The sequence below is a fragment of the Dermacentor silvarum genome, chromosome 1 (assembly GCF_013339745.2).
Source record: "Dermacentor silvarum isolate Dsil-2018 chromosome 1, BIME_Dsil_1.4, whole genome shotgun sequence".
NCBI classification, from domain to species: Eukaryota; Metazoa; Arthropoda; class Arachnida; order Ixodida; family Ixodidae; genus Dermacentor; species Dermacentor silvarum.
Window position 1 is genome coordinate 212,102,383 of NC_051154.1, and position 22,169 is coordinate 212,124,551.

General features: G+C 48.9%; 1 protein-coding gene across 1 annotated transcript in view; it reads right to left on the reverse strand.

Moving 5' to 3' along the window:
- Positions 1–1,263: 1,263 nt before the first annotated feature.
- The window catches only part of LOC119436828 (proline-rich protein 36-like), a 41,977-nt gene continuing 21,071 nt past the window's right edge, over positions 1,264–22,169 (reverse strand). Inside the window, exons 2-3 of the mRNA XM_049659928.1 lie at positions 17,421–19,782; positions 1,264–5,685 (exon numbers count right to left, since the gene is read on the reverse strand). Coding sequence (XP_049515885.1) covers positions 1,790–5,685; positions 17,421–19,782 — 6,258 coding nt within the window. The 3' untranslated portion in view covers positions 1,264–1,789. The remainder of the gene's footprint in view (positions 5,686–17,420; positions 19,783–22,169) is intronic.

Below are 22,169 nucleotides of genomic sequence, written 5' to 3' on the forward strand. Positions count from 1 at the left end.
TTTAAACGCGCTCCGAAATTTCGCGATCGTCAAAGCAGAACGCAAAAATGACCGGCTCCGGAAACGGCGCGCGCGCTTCGGGAGATCGCAGATATCGCGATTCTGCTGCCTCTGCGGCTAATCTTATCGATAGATCGAATAGCAGCGAGTCAGAGGACGCTGACTTTTCGTGGGACTTTGAGTCTGAAAGCTACGACGACGCAAACCAGCCTGGAACACCGGCGGCCGCAGCCCGGCATGCCCAACTGTAGTGCTTGCAGTTAAAGTTTTGTAGCGAAATACCTGTTCAATGAAAAATTTAGATTTTTTCAGGAGATAGTGCCTAATAGACGGTAATACATTTTTTATATCTCATAATTTTTTTAACATGTTTTCCTTAGTAGATACAAACGTGTCTTTACAAACTTTGTTCAGTTTTATCACACAATCTTGATTTTAACAAGTTATATATTTGTTATGACATACATCTCGTTAATAAAACATTTATGCTTGAAAAGTGCATTCATTTTGCTTTCTGTTTATGTATTACATTAAATATTGAGTGCCGTAGTTCCTTCAGAAAAACACATCTGCCGTAACATAAAAAAAGGCGAAAGCTTGCACTAGGCCGCTTTCACATAACAGCCTTCACATAGAACCTAAGCAGACGACGCGTGCACCTGGGGGTTAACGGATATGACGTAATTCCTGCACGTCGCCTCTGGGATTCATCAGAGCGCCGCGGGTAGCCGCGGACGCCGCCTAATCTCAGAGGTCATGCGGAGGCGCTGCGCGTTCTGGGTCGTGGGTCACTTCCGGCGAGCAGTAATAGAGGCATTTTTCTTTAATTTTGATATAAAAAACAGCTATTTTTAGAGCTTTTTGAGACGCATCCACTTGTATTTCAAATCTAAAATTTAGCATGCATACCTGCTCTATATCTACACTATCTGCAACTAGGCTTTTTACGCGGTCCAAAATTTTGTTGAAGTTGGCCTTTAAGGTCCCGAAACTGCAGAGTGGGTTATGAGGGACGCCACCGTAGAGGACTCCGGATTAATTATGACCTCCTGGGGTTCTTTAACGGGCACTCAAAGCAAAGTACACTCCCATAGAAATGCGACTATTGTGGCCTGGAATCGAACCCGCGATCTCGTGCTCAGCAGCGCAACGCCACGCTACTAAGCCCCCGCGGAGGATTGATTCCAGTAAGAGTGATTCTTGAAGGTTTCTTGAAAAAAAAAAGGGGTAGTGGGGCACATGGTGTGGGTGAATACTCATAGACATGTGAGTGATATTACTGAAGCGTAATTTGGGAGCTATTGTTCAGAATAACTAGACTTAGCAACATAAAAACGTTGCCATCGTGTCCATTTCTTTACAATAAATGCAGAACAGAAACCGCCTGCTGTTGTATGGCTTTATTAAAGAAACTTAAATATAGCAACAAGGAAAAAAAATACAACCGCAAATATGTCTCACTCACAAACAATGACAGAGTTATTAACAAAAATATACAATGGCATGTAAACATCAGGCTCCTCCAGCAGCAGGAATGATACAGGCTATTTCCTTCAGTGCTCTTACATGTTTCATTTGGTCTCGCCGATGGCGCGGCATTCTTTCCATAAGTGATAGATGTGATTTTCCATCATGCTCTTGTTTTATAATGCAGAGCTACGTACAGCAACCGTTGGTAGCTCTAATTTTCTTTGCCTGTAAATCCGTTCTCCAAAAATCGTGGAGGCACTATGCATACATAGTGCAGTCAGGACCAGTGCCGACAAGGAGTGTTGAACTCTGTGTCATCTCAGCCTATGTTATTTCGAATTCTGATGGGGGCGTTGTGGAATTCGTGAAACGCTTTATGAGAAGGGAAGCGTATAGGTTGCTTTCCCTCTCCTGTGTCGCCAGGCCGGCCTCCAGGGACCGAAGGCCTCGCAGTAGTCTGGGTGTCAGGAAAAAGAACACCTCCTCCAGGTCGTTGGCCTGGACCAGACGGCGTAGTTCCAGGCCTAGGGCGTTTCGAACCATAGCCTGGCTGGTCTGGGAAAGGTTCTGGTGCAGGGGGCTGTGGACCAGGACCGGGCCCTGGTCTCGGTCTTGGTGGCCTAGGTGATGGCTCTCCAGGTTCACCGAATAAGGCTGTCCCAGTTGGCCTCCTTGGTGGTACTTGTGGCCTGACTTCTGTTGGTCCCTGTGGTCTAACAGGTGGTGCCGGACCAGGAACTTGAGGTCGAGGTTGAGGCCTGGGCGGCGGCCTTGGTCTGCCCTGTCCATATCCTGGTGCTTCAGGGAATGGTTGGGGTACAGGTTGTGGTATTTCTGGCCTTGTTGGTTCAGGGACATTCGGAAGGGGAGGTGGAACAGGAGGAAGTGGTCCAGGTGGTAGTGGCCTTCCTCCTGTTGCTGGTGGCCTGGGTCTCGTAGGGCGCTTGCTACCATATCCTGGACTGTCGGGGAATCCCGATGGTGGAGCCGGAGGTGATGGACCTGGAATGCTCGGCGTTACTGGCGGTCGAGGTGGCGGTGATGGTTGCGGAGGTCTTGGACTGGGTCGCGGTATGGCAGGTGGTGGTGCAGGAAAACTCGGTGTGACACCTGTGCCTCCGGGACCTTGTGGTATTTGCGGTGACACTGGACGGGATGGCCTGTATGGGGGCGGTGTAACAAATCCTGGAGATGGTGGAACTGAGGGAACTTGAGGCCTTGGAGGTGATGGCGCAGGAGGAGGACCTGGAAATCGAGGAGGTCCGGGAGGTGGCCTTGGAGATGGCGGCTGTGGCCTTGGGCTGGTTGGTCCAGGTGGTACATAAGCTGGTGGCCTAGGTGTTGGCACTGGTCGTGGTGGTGGAGGTGGCCGTGGTGCAGGGGGAAAAGGTGATGGAGGTCTTGGTGCTGGCGTTGGTCGAGGTGGCTGAGGTGGACGTGGTGTAGGGGGCACAGGTGATGGGGGTCTCGGTGCTGGCACTGGTCGAGGAGGTGGAGGTGGCCGTGGTGCAGGAGGTAGCGGTGATGGAGGTCTCGGTGATGGTACTGGTCGAGGCGGTGGAGGTGGCCGTGGTGCAGGGGACACTGGTGATGGAGGTTGTTGAGGTGGTAAATAGGCTGGTGGCCTGGGTGAAGGAGGCCTCGTTGGTGGAGATGGGCGTGGTAGTGGTGGTGGTCTCGGTACTGGACCAGGGGGTGTGGGAACAGGGCCAGGAGGTCGTGGGAACTGCGGAGGACGTGGTTGAGCTGGAGGTACATATGCTGGTGGTCTGGGTGTAGGTCTTGGTTGTGGTGATGGTCCTGGAGGTCTTGGAGATGGGAAGGGTTGTGCAGGCGTTGGTGGCGATGGGATTCGCGGTGGTCCTGTTGGCCTTGCTGGACCAGGTTCAGGATATAAAGCAACACCTGGAGTTGGGCGGGGCCTGCCTCCTACTTGTGGTCTCACAGGTTGCTGGTGAAATTCATGAAATTTTGAATGGGGTATATCAGATACAGAAGGCCTCTGCCCTGCTGGTCTCCCTGGTTGAGCTGGACGCGATGGACCTGGTGGTGAGGGTGGTCTGGGTTGCGGGAATTGCCCTGGAGTTGGTGGTGGGAAAGCTGGTGGAGCTGGCGTACCGGGTCTCGGAGGTGGTGGAGGAGCTGGAGGTCGTGGAGGAGCAGGAGGTGCTGGTGGTCTTGGAGGAGGCCCTGGTATCGGATACGGTGTTGGACCCGTGGGCCCTGGTGGTCGAGGCTGTGGGCCAAGTGATGGAGGTGCTGGGCGGCGACCTGGACCTGGAGGTGGTCGAGAGGGAGTTACACCTTCAGGATACAAAACTCTCCCTGGAGGTGGCCTTGGACGTGGGCGTCTTGCTCCATAACCAGGCGCTTCAGGGAAGTCTCCGGTACCCGGCCCAGGAGGTGGTGGTGCCACCGGTGGAGGAACTCGTCCGGGTCCAGTCGGAACTTGAGGCCTTGGGAAAGTCGGAGTGGGAGGTGGCCTTGGTGATGGCAGAGGAGTTGGTGCCGGAATAGGCCTTGGACCTGGCGGTGGCCTTGGCGCGAAGGGTGGTCCTGGAGTTGGTCCTACTGGGGGCGGTGGTCCTGGAAACGGTTGCACAGGAGAAGGACCAGGATAAGGCCTGGGTGGTTGTGGTGTAGGGGTTGGTCGTATAGGAGGAGGACCAGGATACGGTCTCGGTCCTGGTGGAGCGGGGCCAGGTCGTGGACCAGGAGTGGGTCGAGGTTGCGGAGGGGGTCGCGGTGCAGGAGGCGGCGGTGGTGGTACCAGAGGTCTTGATGGAGGAGGAGGCCTTGGGCTTGGAAAAGGTTGCGGCTGCTGGCCAGGAGGGAATCTTGGTGGTTGTTGTGGTCCAGGTATCTGTGGCCTTGGAACTGGTGGCGGTGCTGGAGAAACCGGTGGAGGAGGCCGTGGTGGTGCTGGAGGTCTTGGTGCTGGTCCACCTGCGGGGGGCGATGGCCTAGGTCTTGGCCTTGCAGGTCTACCACCGTATGACGGTGCTTCAGGAAACAGGGCTACTCCAGGTGGTGGTCTTTGTGGGGCTGGCGGTGCAGGAAACGCAGGTTGCGGTCTTTGGGGAGGCGGCGGTAGTGGTGTTGGTGGCCTCGAAGGTGGGAATGGTGCTCCAGGTCCAGGAGGTCGGCCTTGTGGACCAGGAGGGAACTGTGGCTGTGAAGGTCTTTGTGGGGGAGGTGATGGTCGCGGAGGAGGGGGTCCTGGAAACCTCGGAGGCGATGGAGCTTGTGGCGGCGGAGGGCCTGGAGGCCGAAACGGTGGCGAGGGTGGTGGTGAAGGCAAAGGTCTAGGTGGCGGCCCTTGTGGAAACACAGCGGCTCCTGCCGATGGAGGTGGGGGTCGAGGCCTCGGTGGTCGTGAAGGGTAACCACCAATACCAGGAACCTGTCCTGCTCCTGTACCAGGTTTCACAGGCTGAGCCAAAAATTCATGAAATTTGTGATGTGGAATGTCATGAACAGATGGCTTTGGCCTTCCACCAGGCTGTCCAGGTCCTGGTGGGCGTGACACTGGTGGTCTAGGTACCTGCGGCGGTGAAGGCGGCCTCGGTATCTGGGGAGGAATTCCAGGAATACCAGGTGCGCCTGGCGGTGGTTGTGGTCGCGGTGGGAAAGGTCCTGGCGCTGGTCGTGGCGTTGGCTGTGGTAGCGCTGGACCTAGAGGCGTTGGTCTTGGTGTTATTGGTCCCAGTGGAGGTGAGGGTGGCCTCGGAGAAGGCGGAGGTGGTGGTCTCCGTGGGGGAGTTGGTACACCAGGCTCGCCAAATATGGCTGTCCCCCTTGACGGTGGAGGAGGTGGTCGTTTCCTGGATGGTTTTGAGGGATATCCAGGAGTTTCTGGAAACTGATCCTCGTCTCCTGGTGGTCCTGGAAACGGGCCCGGTTGGAATGTCGGGGGTCGTGGTGGCCGAGGGGGTTGCGTTGGTGGTACTGCGGGCCTTGTAGGTGGTCTTGGAGGGCCACTTGGAATAGCTGGAAATGGTCCTGGGCCTGGTTGTGGGAAGGAAGGAGGCCTTGGGGGAGCTGGTGATGGCCCTGGCCTTGGTGTAGGCCTCGGCACGCCTCCAGGAATAGGAGATACACCGGGCGGTGGTGGTGGTGGTAGCGCTGGCACGCGAGGTGGTGTGGGAAATGTTCCTGGTCCCGCTGGCGATGGCCTCCTACCAGGTGGTGGTGGAGAAGGAAACCTTCCGGGACCTGAAACAGCACAGTTGTTAAATAATATGTAATAACTATGTACATATGTAATGCCTCCTGTACTCCTGTAAGAGCATAGGAGGCATACGTCAATATCTTGGCAAATATCTACGAAAATTCCACAGCTACCTTGATTCTCCACAAGAAAAGTAGAAACTTATCAGGAAAGGGGTCAGGCAAGAAGACACAATCTCTCCAATGTTATTCACTGACTGCTTAGAAGAAGCATTCAAGCCGTTAGACTGCGAAGGCTTAGGAGTGAGGATCAGAGGTCTATCTCAGATATTATCTCAGTAACCTTCGGTTTGCAGATGACATTGTCTTGTTCAGCAACACTATAGGTGAATTACAACAAATGATTGAGGACCTTAAGCGAGAAAGTGTAAGAGTGGGGCTGAAGATTATAATGCAGAATACAAAGATAATGTTCAACACCCTGGCAAGAGAACAAGAATTCAGGATCGCCAGTCAGCCTCTAGAGTCTGTAAATGGGTTCGTTTATTTAGGTCCATTAATCACAGGGGACCCTGATCATGAGGAGGGAATTTACAGAAGAATTAAATTGGGTTGGAGTGCATATAGCAGGCATTGCCAGATCCTGACTGGGAGCTTACCACTGTCGTTGAAAAAAAAGTGTACAATCATTGCATTCTACCGGTGCTAACATATGGGGCAGAAACTTGGAGGTTAACAAAGCTCGAGAACAAGTTAAGGACCGCACAAAGAGCGATGGAACGAAAAATGTTAGGCCTAACTTTAAGAGACAGGAAGATAGCGGTGTGGATTAGCGAGCAAACGGGGACAGCCGATATTCTAATGGACATTAACAGAAAAAAGTTGGAGCTGGGCAGGCCATGTTGTGCATAGGATAGATAAACGATGGACCGTTACAGTTACAGAATGGGTGCCAAGAGAAGGGAAGCGCAATCGAGGACGGCAGAAAACCTTGTGGGGTGCTAAAATTAGGGAATTTACAGGCCCAATATCGGGGTAATTGGAGGCCGCAGTGGACAGAAAAATAGGCGGATGATGCTGGTGATGATGTAATAATTTTATTACTATTAGCATTCTTAGGGTACTTAACGCACTTTACGCGGTCTGTCTGTATGTGTCGCTAACCGTTTACCGCTAACTTGGGTCACTGGATAGTCTATGGTCGAATGCTAAGGGCGTCGGCCTGCTGTGATGAGGGAACCGTGTTCGAAACAAATCATCGGACACACTTGGGACATGGGTATGTCAAATGGCGTATGTACAGCTCATCAGTTAGTCCGTTCGTGCCAACTTATGTTACAGATATGTGCCACTGCCGTTTGTGACGCAGTTCGATGAACCTCTTTCACCCCAATTTGAATCAGTGGCTATGTCAAACTAGTTGCACCACACTTCACTGAACCTCTTTGATATCAATTTTGGCCCCTGGCTATGCGCAACTGGGTATGTGCCGCTCTTCAATGACAAAAAAAAAAATCATTAAAATTTCTCCGGTGCTAGGCGGAGTCGACCCCGCGTCATTTATATTCTGGCAATCTTGTCTGAATAATATTCACACATGCGCCACGCGCGGTCTTCGCTGCGGCGGCATTAGATGGTGCAGCGTGTTCAGCGGGAACCGCAAGAGAGCAGCTTGGCTGTGTTGCGCGCCTCAAACATGACGCGTGTCGGCGGTTGCAATAAGTGTGCCGCTACACTGCCTCAATGCTAATAGTATTAACGTCGACGTTCGTTGTGAAATGGGTTCTGCTGGATTTCTCACTTTGTTCAAGCATTGACCTCTTGGTTTGACGCCTATAAAAAGCTAAAAGGGAATGGAACCTGTTGTAGCCAATCATCTATGCGACTTTAAGGCAACGGATCCACTGATAGTTTGATTTTTATTATTACCAATAATAAATTACGAATACCTGTCAAAACAGAGGAAAAATGAAAAGGAAGATGGAACTCAAATGAATTTTTGTTACTTGCTTTGAGCAGAGGGAAGAGAAAGCAGATATCCAGGAAATCCAGGATGCTACACCTGAAGTCGGAATTTGTCGCGCTTGCTAGCACGCCTAACTTAAAGGCGAACGGACACAAAATTTTTGTTTTGCCTTTTTTGTTCCCCTAAATGGCCGCCGATTCTGCAATCACAGTATGATGCCTCAATCCTCCGAACGTGCAATAAATCATGAATTATAACACATTTTAATGTGGCGAATTCAAAAAGCACTCCATATTTTTTGGCGTAGGATTTGTTTACAAGGGCAACCTCTGTACTACACAAAAATTGGGTAGTGAGGGGTCACGTGGTATCACTTATGCGTTGGCCGGTGCAGTAGTCCAAGCTACGTCGCGATCACCTTGTGGAAAGCTTTAAATCACGGAATACTAGGGGAGATAAGGTAATGACAGAGGGCGCGGTGTGCTAATTGAAGCTAGGGTGCCTATTAGAGCCTGCAGGTACCCTTGTAGGAGCGACAGCAGAGGACCAAGCTTGTCGTCCAGTGTGGAATGGGGAGCAGCGCAGAGGGGAAAGGGAAAGAATGGCTTATGTGACGTGCGGCAAGAGATATCCATTGTGTGAGCAAGAGATATCCACGCGACCAGGATCACCGGCGCCTGCGTCAGCGGTTCGTGACCACAACCTCCAATTTTCGTGAGGTGCAGAGATAACTTGTAAACGAATTCTACCCTATACTACAAGAAGCCGGGCTCTATTTGGCAAGAATTTCGAAATGGTTGCCTTAAAAGAGGATATAAATGGTGATTTTTTGCTCCTTCAAGGGATTCGGACACTACACTGTATAGTTATGTGGCCAACAGCTATCTGATAAAGCAAAAAGAAAAAAAAAAGGGGGCGATACAAAATTTTTGTGTCAGTACCATTCCGGCGTACCGCAAGGTACAGTTCTCGGACCCCTACTCTAATTTACATGAATGACCTTCGTACTGACATCTATTCTACTATTCGATTATTCACAGATGACTGCGTAATTTATCTTCTCATAACAAACACTTCCGACATTGACATGCTTCAAAATGACCTCAAACGTATTGAATCATGCTGTAACGAATGGCTAATGTCTTTGTATACCAAAAAACATCACTGGTTTTCTTCCATCGTAGACAACATCACCAATGAGAGAAATACACCATATACGGCCATATATGCCAGTGTGATGCTAACGATGTAAACGTGACATGCACGGTTGAAAGTGTTCTAAGTCGAGGCAATAATCCTATCGTCTTTTGTTTTCTTACTATCATGGAGCGGTGTAACTTATGTCGACGTGTGCTGAGTGATGATGATCTTGCAGTGACCTGTACAGAGTGTGAATGTTTATTTCACGTAGGAACATGCTCTGACGTCACTGAGCAACAGTTTAAGGCATAAAAAGTTTGCAAAGAAGCACTGGAAGTGTGAAAAGTGTAGGGCAGGAAACGGCATGACCACAGTTACAAGAACATCTGATAGTGAAGTGGTCACTAGGCTTGTAGATATGGACCGCAAGTTAAACATGCTGCTCGAATTGCCGACTAAATTAAACGGCATTGAAGAATCTATCCTGCTACTCTCAGATCGCTTTGATGTCATACAGCAGCGCCAGGACCGCCAAGAAAAAGAACTCAAAGATCTTAGGCGGAAAGTGAAGAATATTGAAAAATCCGGCGCCACAAAAGAGCCAGAACAGCTTCAGGCTGATATCGAGGCACTTGAGTGGCGTAGTAGAAGCCTCAACGTCGAAATCCGCGGTATTGCTGAAACGAAGCGGGAAGATCTTCTTGAGAAGGTGAATGATTTGGCGAAAGAGCTAGAGCTGAAAGTGGTAACTGGAGAAGACGTAGTGGCACTTCACAGACTGCCATCAAAGCCTGGAAAGACACCAGGGATTATCATGCGCTGTGCTCGCCATGAACTTAAGAAGGCCTTCACGACTAAAAGAAAGGCTCTAAACGGCCCCAACGACAAGCGGTACATCTGTGAAAATATGACGTCTCGGTCTAGGAAACTGCTTACATTCACCAAAGAATGGGCGAAGGGATCAGGCTACCAGTTCGTATGGCACACAGGCGGCAAGATTCTCGTGCGTAGGGCACCAGGTGAAACCGCTGCAGTGATTAAATGTGAAGATGACTTGAAGGCTCTACATTTGTAGTCGTGCTGTTCGTTTGGTTGCTTTCGGAAACTGCTTTTCCTCATGGACAGTTTGCAATATATACCAAAAGAAAAATGGTTCACTCCTCGAGGCCTCGGTGAAAAACGACTGAGCTGTATAGATATGAATGCCCAATCGCTGAATAATAAAATTCTGGAATTCAGAAGCATACTTTGCTGATATAAACAGACACTGCGACGTTGTTATGTTTAGTGAAACATGGTATAATGAAGATTCTGAGGTATTTAAATTGCCTAACAAAAACACATTTTACTTGAACAGGACATCAAGACGTGGCGCAGGTGTCTCTTTTTTTGATAGATGGCTCTATGAAAACTGACTTGTTAACTGATTTCTGTTGTATAACCAATGACTACGAAATGCTTTGTGTTGAAAGCAAGTGTTTGCTTCTTGCCACGTGTTATCGTCCCCCTGATCCTGATGGAGACTATTACGTTTTTCACTTTTCTTGAGACATTTTTTATTTTTGCAAGTGAGAATAGGCAGAGAGTTATTATTGGCGGTGATTTTAACATTGACATGAAAGGTGCTACTCGAAAAACAATAGATTTTGAAAGACTACTTATATCTTATGGGTACGCGAATGTTATAAAGTCCGAAACAAGATTAACCTCCACATCAGCAACACTGCTCGACCTCTTCATCACCAACTATGACCCAACCAATGTCTCAAGTGCCGTTCTAAGCTGCTGCATAGGTGACCATATGCCAATATGTATGTCTGCTAAAGCTCCCGAAAGCACCAAGAAAATGATGAAAACGTGTATAACCTTGCAAGGCATTACGGAAAACTCTCTGGAAGCATTTCAGATCGAGATACGAGGGACCTGCTGGGATAAAGTTTTTCTAGAAAACACAGCAGAAAAGGCTTACGATATCTTCATTAGTACCTTTGTGGCAGTATACAGGAAACACTTTGTCACGAAAGAGCGAAAAATCGGTACAAAGATTCGAAAGCCTTGGGTAACCAAAGAGCTTTTAACGAGAATGAGAAAACGAGATAGGTTGTATGCGAAGTTTCTAAAAACTCGGGAACCTTTACATCTTAAATTGTTTAAGACCTTTAGAAAGAAGTTAACAAAAGAATTAAGAACGGCAAGAGACGCGTATTATATTCGGGAGTTTGAATCTTGCACAGGACAAACTGATAAACTATGGAACAAGATTAACGCTCTTACGGGACGGAAGCAGAAGGGAGAGTCACCACAAGAAATTTCATTAAACGGACGCCTAGTGAAAGACCAGGAAATTGCTGATGTATTTAACCAGTACTTCGTAGCCAAGAATTCTGACCCGAATTCTCGCCCCACTAATGATATCGCAACACCTAGAAACAAAAATTCCGTTTTTCTCGTACCATCTGACTCTGCTGAGGTGTGTTCCGTTTATTTGAACCTTAAAAATTCACGTAGCTGTGACGTAGACGACCTGCAGATACGGCCTATTAAATATGTCATTTATGAAACCGCCCCTATTTTGGTGTACATTTACAACTTGTGTATTTCTTGTGGTACCTTTCCTGACAGAATCAAAACTGCCAGAGTAACCCCCATTTTTAAAAAAGGTGACAAACAAAATGTAAAAAACTATCGCCCAATATCGATCCTCCCAATTTGCTCAAAGGGCTTGGAGAAAATTATCCAAAATCGGTTGTCATCATTTTGTAGCAGATACCACCTTATAACTGAATCTCAGTATGGATTTCAGAAGCACAAATCCACAGAACTGGCACTGTTAGATCAGAAAGAGTACATATTAAGAAACTTCGAAAACAGGTTAATAACAATCGGTATATTTGTTGATTACACGCAAGCCTTTGACCACATCAATCATAATATTCTCCACAGTACGCTAGAATGGTATAGAGTAAGGGGCACGTCACTCGCATTATTATCCTCCTATATCAATAACAGGCATCAATTTGTCTCAATAAATGAATTCAAATCACAACCCAAACGAATAATTTCAGGTGTACCACAAGGAAGTATTCTGGGGCCGCTACTTTTCAACATTTATGTCAATGATCTAATATCTATTTACAAACAAGCAAAATTTGTAATGTATGCCGATGACACAAGTATTTTTATATCGTCTCATAACTACACAGAATTACTGAGAATGGCAAATGAACTTCTTGATAGGCTTTCCACTTGGTCAAACAAGAATTGTCTACAGGTTAATTGCAATAAGACTAAAGCAGTAATTTTTCGAACTCCAGGTAAAGAAATCCCACAGCATCACAATTTAATGTTTGAGTCTACGAATATGGAGGTTGTGAACACAATTAAAATTCTTGGTGTAACCTTCTCCAACACCTTACAATGGGACGACCACATAGACTCAGTCCTCAAGAAGCTCAGTAGCACAGTTGGTATGCTAAGTCGCAATAGACACACTTTCCCCACTTCTGTTAAACTACTGCTTTATAATGCTTTGTTTGCCTCGCATATCAATTACGGTCATTTAGTATGGGGTACTACCACACAAACAAATCTTAACAATATACTTGTCATGCAGAAAAGGGCGCTACGTATTATTGCCAATGTATCTTACACGGACCACACCGCACCACTCTTCGATAGGTACCACATAAGAAAAATTCATGACCTGTACACTTATAGACTCCTACGGGAGTATTACTTAAGTATAAAGAAACATAACGTTACGCTTGTGAAAATCGCCAACCTACATCACAATGTATCTGCCTACACCACCCGCCGCACTGAAATATGGAATGTTGCAAGACATAGGACAAATTATAGCAAACAGATGCTTGAAAATAATTTACCGAGGTTATTAAATTCTTTCAAAGAAATAGACATTGATATTGGAAAAATGAACCCTCCAGAATTTAAGGCTTTTCTACGCTCCTATACTTAGGTATTCCAATATTAAATGTAACACATTCTTCCCTCAATAATTTTCAATTAATCTTCGATATCACTTATCTCTTAAAACTGACTTGAAAACCTTACATTGCCTTGTTTACGAGTTTCTTTTGATCATATTGTGCCTTGTAACCACTGCTCTGCCAAGTGTATAGGATGCAGGGCCAGTCAAGCCTCAAGAACGGCTTTTTACCTGTCATCCTCAACATTGCATTTGCCTTGTAATGTTGGAATAAATATTTTTATTTTTTTAATTTTTTGATTCGCTGTTTCGTAATGATTTTATTGATATATGGCTACTGAAACTTTGCATATCAATTACTGGAATTTCTTAGGGACGCAATAACACGACAAATTCTAGTGACATGCAACAGGTCTGGTATGGGAAGTTGGGTGGCATAGATGCCGCGTAGCGGCATGTCATCCGCGAATGACACGATGTGCTGATGGAAACATACATCCCACCGCAACGGCGAGCAGAATGTTATACTGTAATGTGCGAAAAAACTGGTCAATTAGTTCAAGTAGAACTGGGCAAAAACGGGACATAAAGCGCAGTTCCCTGGTAGGACACCATAGATTAGTGTGCTTTGACCTTCCTGGTCTACGAAAAGTTAGAATACTTGTCATAATAATAAAACCACGCGCATGCCTTCCGCGTGTCGCCAAGACGACTGCGTAAAGAAGCTTCACTGGACACAAACATCTTGATATTGCGCACGGGTACTTGCATATAACGTATAGCGTCGATGGCTTCCGTGCATGTCGGTCAGAGGAAGGCGCGCATCTCAGAACTCGGCCGACAATTCTACCATTTCCGGACCTCAACAACCCTACGTCTCTATCTGTCGCGAGCTGCGAACAATCGTGGTTACTACGAGAGTGTCTCATTTTTCTAACCCCTCAGACAACGAACCGTAACAGCCCGATGGAACTTATTCTTGACGCCCGGCCCCCACTATACGCACGAGCGGTACCGTTTCTTGCAGCGAACTCTTCTAAACCTAAACTGTGTGCGTTGTTTGAAGTTTGGAAGTAAATGGAAATCGTTAAATTTAAAGGCATTCTTTCGGATGGAATGAAAACTGTTTGTGAAGAGTTTACTGCATAAAAGAGAGGCGCTTGTTACGCATGAAAATGAAGTTTTTATAATTTCGCCGTTTTCAGAAGTCGCGAAGTCAAGCGCTGCGTTATGATTACGGTTAAACGATCTAGTTTTTTTTTTCTCTCTGCTTTTTTTTGCTTTTTCTAAACCTCTGCCTAATTTCTGTTTTTTTTTTCAGAATATATCTTTCCAAATCAGCTTTCGCCGGGTTATTTCGGTCGATAATATTATTGCGTAAAGCTTACCCGTTTGTTTTTTTGGTGAATATCTGGCTCACTAATTTTGATGACGCTGTGACATGCCGCATAGCTGCAGACTCTGTTGTTCATCATAAGTGGATTCAATATGCAGAATACCAGTTTTATAAAGAGAGTCTAGCGAGGTCACAACGGCGATGTGATTCTACAAGACGTAAGAGTGAGTGCATTTGAGATTAGAACACAAATAAATATTTTATTGGTAACATTATGCGTGTGGATCTACGACGAAAAAAAAAGAATGACTAGGTAGCTACGACTAGCTCTTACTAGCCATCGTAGAACAAGGAACTTCGAATATTCAAGGACGTAAATAAGAACGTACGGAAATAAGATGAAAATATGACATGTGCCTTACTTCGGAGCGCACAATATGCTCCCAGCTGCGCGCCCATTCACCGTCTTATAGCTCTCGGGTAAGCTTGCGTCTACTGAACCTTAGCGGTTAAAACCGAATAGCGTAAAAAATTCAGCATACTTTTTCGTTCTTGAGTTTAAATAGAAAACCCCGACCGTAGTTATGATATAAACCTGCTCACGACGCTAAAGTGTTCTTTGGAGCTGAGACGGAAGTGTTTGCTCGATCAAAGATTGTATCCTCTGGCAGGGTGAACGTGAGATTCTGGTTCGGTTCCGGTGTCAGGGGAATTTATTTTAACGCCGTTAATGGCCCCGTGTCGCAGAAAATCCGGTGTCGGCGTCCGTGGCGGGCAAAATCATCCTGAACCGCCCCGACCACGCAGGCCCTCCGCATGGCGCATAGGCGTTAGTGAAATAATTGGATTTCTCAAAGCGAAATACGCCAGAAAATTCGTGAACTACGACGAAACCACAATCTATAGATGTGATAGCGTCCTCGGATTGTAATTTGAATACACGAGAAACCATAATGCTGTTATGCGGAAACTCAAACACAAGCCCCTTTTCCAGCATTTCTACCACTCATACAGCGGCGCGCCGCGGTTTTCTGCTTGCAAAAATAGCACCCAGATGTCGCTCGCTTCCTCGGCAGCCGCATCCGTAGGTGAAGTTGGAGAAAAACGAAAGCTGCAGTTGCCGGGAAGCCTGACAAGCATTCATGGATCTTTGAATGCTATCGCGTTCCACTCTTAAAGACGAAGCTTAAGTGTCCCCTAAGTTTTTTTCACCGTGTTCACCTACTTGTGATGCCCGGTAATAGTGCTTGCGTCAATGCAGGAATATGGAGTTCTGAACGTCGCGATGCGCCGCTCGGAAGCAGATCATCATTGGCGGATCCGCGTATATTATCATTCATGAATCCTAGTGGGTGATTTGAAGCATTGGATTCAATAACAAAAGTAAAATAATTGACAAAAAATGAATTATTGCAAAGTATGGCTCCATATATCGTTAATCGTCCCCTGAAGCTGCAGTGCTGAGCCACTAGTAAGGGCTGTATGGCGGAAAAAGGTCATTAACATCCCGGTTCACAGAATAGCGGTGACAAACAGCTCACGATCCTGTTAGGCAAGGTTGGCAACTATATATATATATATATATATATATATATATATATATATACAGGGTGTCCAAACTGTCGTGCACCAAGATGAAAAAAAGAGCTATTGCGTTACTCGAAATCATGCACACATATGCACACAAGTGCATGTTCTTTCCAGTATGGTGGAGTAGCCGCCAGTCATTTTTTTGTCATTGAGATATAATTAGGCAACTGTAATTAATTAATGTCCTAATTATCAAAGTGTCAAAGAGAAAATTGTAGAGCAACATGAAAAACACACGATATAGCTTTGTGTTGTCGATACGTGCTACATAATTGTTTTTCCGAGCATGAAAGAAGCCCGCGAATACACGCAAGATTGCTGCGCGACAAGCCGCTCGAACCACTTTGAGTGTATTCGCGGGCTTCTTTCTGCCATTCCGGAACTCTCTACGTCTATTTTGAAGATAAAGAAAAAGTTGGCCCTTAAACGCGACGACAGTGACAAAATATTGGTGTCCGCACTTCAAGTTATTTTAGCACACTTGAGAAAGAACAATAACGCTAATGAAGATAAAAATCGAGCGTCAGAAAGCTCGTTACGTTGCGATAACACTTGTTCAGGGTACCATGGGTGAAAGAAAAGAAAAAAAAAAAGGTAAGGACTATGACCGGCAACCAGACATTGCTGTCGACCTCCAACAATCTACGTTGTCTACTTCTCAGGTCAAAATAACATTACCGCAGAAATATCACCTGCGAGAAGAAAGCCGTGGAACTGTATACATTACACACGGAAACTGTGACATGTAAGGCAATGCTGCTTTTCTGTGATTATAGTAAATGGGGCAAGCCTCGAAATGAACTTTAATGAATGACTATGAGAATCTGTTTAGCACTTTCGTGCGAACACAAGAAACCACTTGGCACAAGTGGCAAATTGATATACTAATGAACGAAGGAAAATATGAATGTATTTTATATCGCGGTGAAATCGGATGTCTGTGTAAGAGCACGATCCATATTCACGTATATTTAATGCACTCATTAATTACACAATGCCTCCATAACTGGCGGCACCTCTACTGAATGGAAGGCTTTCTCGTAGTCTGTGCAAGCCATATACATATAAAGGTTGGTTGTTCTCCGCAAATTTTTCAATCACTTGCTTGATGACATGGGTTTGATCAGTTGTTGTATATTCCTTTTTAAAGCCAGCAGGGTTGATTGAAGTAGAGCGTTGTCCTGATTCCCATAAAAGTTACCGTGGTGAACATTTTGTACATTACCGAAAGCAAGCTAATCGGCCTATAATTCTTCTTTTTTTTTAACGTTGCCCTTTTAGAAATCTATTGAGAAATAAGAATTTCTATTCTATTATTACTGGAGCACATTTCGTTTTGTTGTTCTCGTGGGGCAAGAATGACTCACGCATGAAAATTTGCCTTTCGTAATGGCGGCTGTGCTTTTATTGCTATCTTTTGTCTTGCACTTTTCTCTTTAACAATACAGTTTGACGGAGAAATGCTCGGCTGGAGTTGCAACACATTTGTACTCTGAATCGGAGGCTGGAGTAATTCGAGCAGTTCCGATCTTTAAAAAAATAATTCACTAAACCTAGCAGTGCTCATGTTTGAATAATCCTTCAATTAATTTACAAGGCAGCATTACATTTTCGATCATTACTGTGAATCAAAGCAATATCATATGTGCACGGCTTCATGTGGCTATTCATGGCTAACGGTTTATGACTGCCCAGAGCAGAGTGGTCTCACTTAAAGTTGGAACAGTCAGTTTTTTCCCCCATCTTTTTCAGCTTTGGCTTGCATTATCGTAGCGCTACAGAAGCACCAAAGAATGCTTTACCTGGTGGCGGCCTGTCAGGCAGCCTTCCCTCTGGATAAAGTGCGACTCCCGGCGGTGGCCTAGGACGCGGTCTCGCTGGTCTTGAGGGGTAACCGGGGGTTTCCGGAAATTCAGGAGGGGAGGGTGGCGGCCCACCAGGAGGAGGTTGTCGAGGTGGTGGCGGGGGTCCCCTCGGCGGTGGTGAAGGAAATCCCGGTGGTGCCGGTGGCCTTGGTGGGCGGCCAGGCCCTGGCGGTGGAGCTCCTGGTCTGGGTGGAGCTGGTATTGGGAAACTTGGTGGTGATGGAGGCCTCAGGGGACGACCGGGCCCTGGTGGCGGGGGACTTGGTGGTGGTGGCCCGAAAGGAGGACCACCTGGTCTTGGGGGTGCTGGTATCGGATAGCTAGGAGGTGGCCGTGGTGGGCGGCCAGGTCCCGATGGTGGACCGCCTGGTCTTGGTGGTGTGGGCGAGGGGTATCCGGGTGGGGACGGCGGCCTCAGAGGACGGCCGGGTCCTGGAGGAGGAGGACCCAGAGGAGGCGGTCCTGGTGGCGGCGGTCCCGCTGGAGGACCGCCCGGTCTTGGTGGCGCTGGTATGGGGTAGCTAGGAGGAGGCGGTGGCCGTGATGGGCGACCAGGCCCTGGTGGAGGAGCACCTGGTCTTGGAGGAGCTGGTGTGGGGAAGCCTGGTGGAGATGGTGGCCTCAGTGGACGACCAGGCCCTGGAGGAGGAGGTCTTGGTGGAGGAGGCCCTGCTGGAGGAGCGCCCGGTCTTGGTGGAGCTGGTATGGGAAAGGTTGGTGGTGACGGGGGGATGAACGGTCCTCCCGGTGTTGGTGAAGGTGGTCTTGGCTGTGGTCCTGGCGGCCTTTGTCCTGGCACCCCAGCCCCAGGGAATAGCGCACCTCCTGGTCTTGGCGCTTTGGGTCCTGTGACAAGGAATTCGTGGAACTTATGATGTGGTATGTCAGAAGGCTTTCGTCCACCAGTGACTGGTCCGCGTGGGGGAGATGGAGGTCTGGCTGTTCCAGGAGGAGCAGGAATACCAGGTGTCGTTGGCCTGAGAGGCCCCGGCGCGGCGGGACCTACGCCTGGCTGAAAGAAGCCTGGTGGTGGTGATGGCGCCGGTAATCGAGGAGGCGCTGGTGGCCGCGGCGCCCCCGGCCTAGGAGGCTGAGGAGGTGAAGGCTGGGGTCTTCCTTCTGGAAATAGAGCAACTCCGCGAGGAGGAGAGGGCGCAGGACCAGGAGGTCTGGGAAAAGGGTATGGGGACGGGCCCTGAGGGCGGGGCAAGGATGGAGGCCTTGGAGGTGCAGGGCCGGGTGGAGGGCCTGCCGGGAACCTTGGCGGCTGGGGCAAGGGTCCGATGCCAGCTCCTGGACCTGGAGGAGATGGAGGAGGACGCCTTGGTGGCCCATATCCAAAACCTTCCCCTGGAGGGCCAGGAGTTACAGGTGGTGGCCCCGGACGAGGCTTCGCGACTCCGGTTTGCACATCGAATGAAATACCACCCGCGCCTGACGGTGGCCTAGCAAACGGTGGAGGGGGCGCTGGAGGAACACGGCTAATGCTGGGAGCTGGTGGCCTGGGAGCTGGTGGTCTTGGAGCCGGTGGCCTTGGAGCTGGAGGCCTTGAAATAGGTGGCCTGGGCGCGGGTGGTCCTGGTGGGGGAAAAGGTGGTCGTGGCAACTGGGGTGTCTTATCCGCGGGAATGAGAACACCAACAAATTTTGGCGGTGGGGGAGCTACTGGCTGTGGTGGAGGCCTTGGTCTTGGTGGCTGCCGTGGAGGAGCTGGTGGCAAGTCAATAGTGTTGATAGGATAGCCGCTGAATACTGGTGGCCTTTGAGGTAGGTCAGGTGGTTCATACTCTAGAACGGGACCAACAATTTCTGGCTCGAGTACGTTACTAGGCGGTAGAAGCGGTCCCTCAGGCCTTCCATACCCGCCTGTTCCTCGGGATGGCGAAGGAGGCTTCTGCGGCCCCTTAGGTGGCTCGAACGGTTCCCCGAACAAAGCAGTTCCCGGTGGTCTCCGCGGAGGGCTGGTTGGTCCAGGAGGAGCCACAGGCTGACCGGGTGGTCCTGGTGTGGGCCTCGACGGCGGAGGTGACACGGCCCCGCCGCCCCCCGGTGGCCTTCCCTGCTGGAATGGTCGAACTGGCTGAGAATGAAACTCGTGAAAAGCCTCGTGTGATGGGAAAGGCCTGGCGACATTTGTTTGGGCTGCTTCCTCTAGGTCTTCGTATAGGCTTTCGACGAAGCGCGCCAGCCGTACCGTCACGTCCTCTTCTCTTCTTGCTTCGCCGTCATTATGCTGTGGCTCTGCCCCGACGGCGACCAAGAGGCAGACGAACAAAGCCACAGCAGAGGCATGTGGTATCTGGAACAGTGGTGAAGACAATAAATATTACCTGTTTGCTATGCTATTGTGTGCAAACGAATGACATTTTCGGTGGCAGCTGAGGAACTTGCTATTATTGGCAATGAACGCGCTTGTAACTGAAGGTTCTGGGCAATGCGATCCCACGCTTGTTAGCTGCTAGTAATACAACAGAAAGGCGTCCAGGCGTTTGTCGCACCTACTCAGGGTATGTGTTCCATGCATGCCTGCATCCTGTGCCTTCGTAGTTTCGTTATATGAAATGCTGAACTTGAGCTATTTCAAGATATTTTTCATTAGGAAAGACCATCATAATTTTTTAATGATTTGCTTTACATCAAGGGGAAAGACAAAACCTTACCATTACATAAGATTTTTCTTGCAGTGAAAAGCGCAAGAGTGAATATATTCAGACAGCACGACATTGTCCGGTCTTCATATAACACACAAAATTCAAATGGGCAGAGACACTGCATCTCACGCTGTATCAGTGCCAACATGCATGACAAATGACTGTGTCCAGGAAGTACAGGAACACCTGTTATGCGTGCCCCAATAACCTAAATTGACCGAAATCATGACACATCTCACCTCCGGAGTTACTCAGCTATGAGACGAAACAAGATCTCCTGCAATTTAGCGTAACCATTAACAGCAGAATTGTCTTAAAAGTTCGTTCGCGGAAAGGATCCATCAGTTAACACGCGCAACTTTATTCCTATACTAGGCAGAAGGATTGTGTTGCACGTTTGTATACGCCGATGAAGGATTGGTAGTCGGCGAAAAAAAGATACCTTTCCCGGCCTTGATGCGAAGCCTCAATATTAATGGTGCACTGCGATCTTCTCGCTCCCAAACGAAGGTTGTTATGCATATCACTTCCTGCTTGCCCTCGAGTGACGAAACTGAGTCGTTTTCGACGGCGCGCTCGATGAACTTTTGATCCCGGGTGTATTTTAACATATATACTTAAGAGTTCTGCTCGTCTTTGCTAGCCGGTGGTTACTGCTCGAATCAGCCGGGTTGTTGTAAGCGGCATGAGTACTCTGAAATTCCTCCTGTCCTTGCTACATTACAAGCAAAAGCTTTATTCCCATGGTTATATAATAGTACATAATGTCCCACCAGTCAATTGTGCTATACGTGAGCTCGGCACTATAGTATTATAGGTGTAGTCTGCCGACCTCTTACAGACTAGAAGCAGATCCATTAGTCGTGGTCAGCACAACACACGGCTTCGTATTCTCATTCAGAAAAGTTCGTACCCTACTTCGTCGCATGACATTAACGGATGAGAGACCGCGTCCGTTATTTTACTGTCCTGCAAGATGGATACCTATTTTCGTCTGCGCCGATGTCCCCGACGCACCGTCGGTTTTAGCGGTCGTCCGGATGCGCCGCAGTGCAGAACCGATTGCCACTCGATTTCGTGCACAGGTTCAAAGAGATCGAGACTGTCTGTTGCGCGCCCACGTAACTGCCCGGCGCAGCCGCCATATTCGTAATCGCACCGGCGAATCGTGTGGCCGCGCATCAATTCCCCTGCGACCTTCGCGGTCGTCCGTGCGTGCTGCCGCGTGCTTCGTGCTTTTCTTCCTTGCCCCTTTCGCTCTCCCACAAGCACGCGCACACCGCATCATCTACAGCGCACCGCGCTTTGGCAAAAGGATCGCGGCCAGGCCAGGGATAATTACCGGGCCATGCGCGCGAGCCGGTCGCTGCGGGCGGCGCTGGGCGCCATAGGTCGCGCCGGCCCGCGCAGCAGGTTCGCCACCGTCTCAACCTTGAAGCTCGCGCATCGAGCGCGTTCCCAATAATCTTGGCCGAATCTCGGCCAGTCCGTCGTTCACTGTACCGGACCAGACGGCAGCGGTATCCCACGCGCGGCTGCCAGCGCTTCGCGACGCCGGCTGCAGCATTGCCTGTGAATGGACAGGGCCGGATGCGGCGGCGCGGTCGGGTCCTTCGCGCAGCGGGTGTCACCGCGGACCGAGATGCGCGCTGAGAGGGCGAGGACGCGCCGTGCCACCGGCGCTCGGTCGCAGCGGCGTCGCGAGAGCGCCCTTGCGTCTTCGAGGCAAAGGAAGAGACAGCCTGCATTTTCCCAAGGTCCTTGGACTGCCTCCTTTCTATCTACCTTCCCGGCCAAGAAAAATGACGTTCCTTCTTCGCGCCTGCTTGGACAGCGGCACGAGAAGATGTTTCGCGTTGCAGCGCGCTGCGCATGCGCAGTCACGGATGCTTTATGACACTATCATGACTTCCCCGCGGCCGTTGCCGAGTGCGCAATCCCGTGAATTATAGCTGCTTATTAAGGTGCGTCTATCGCTGTCCCCCCTCGCGCTCCGTAGGTAGTGCTGTGCGCGAATTGAATTGGCAGTAAGCAT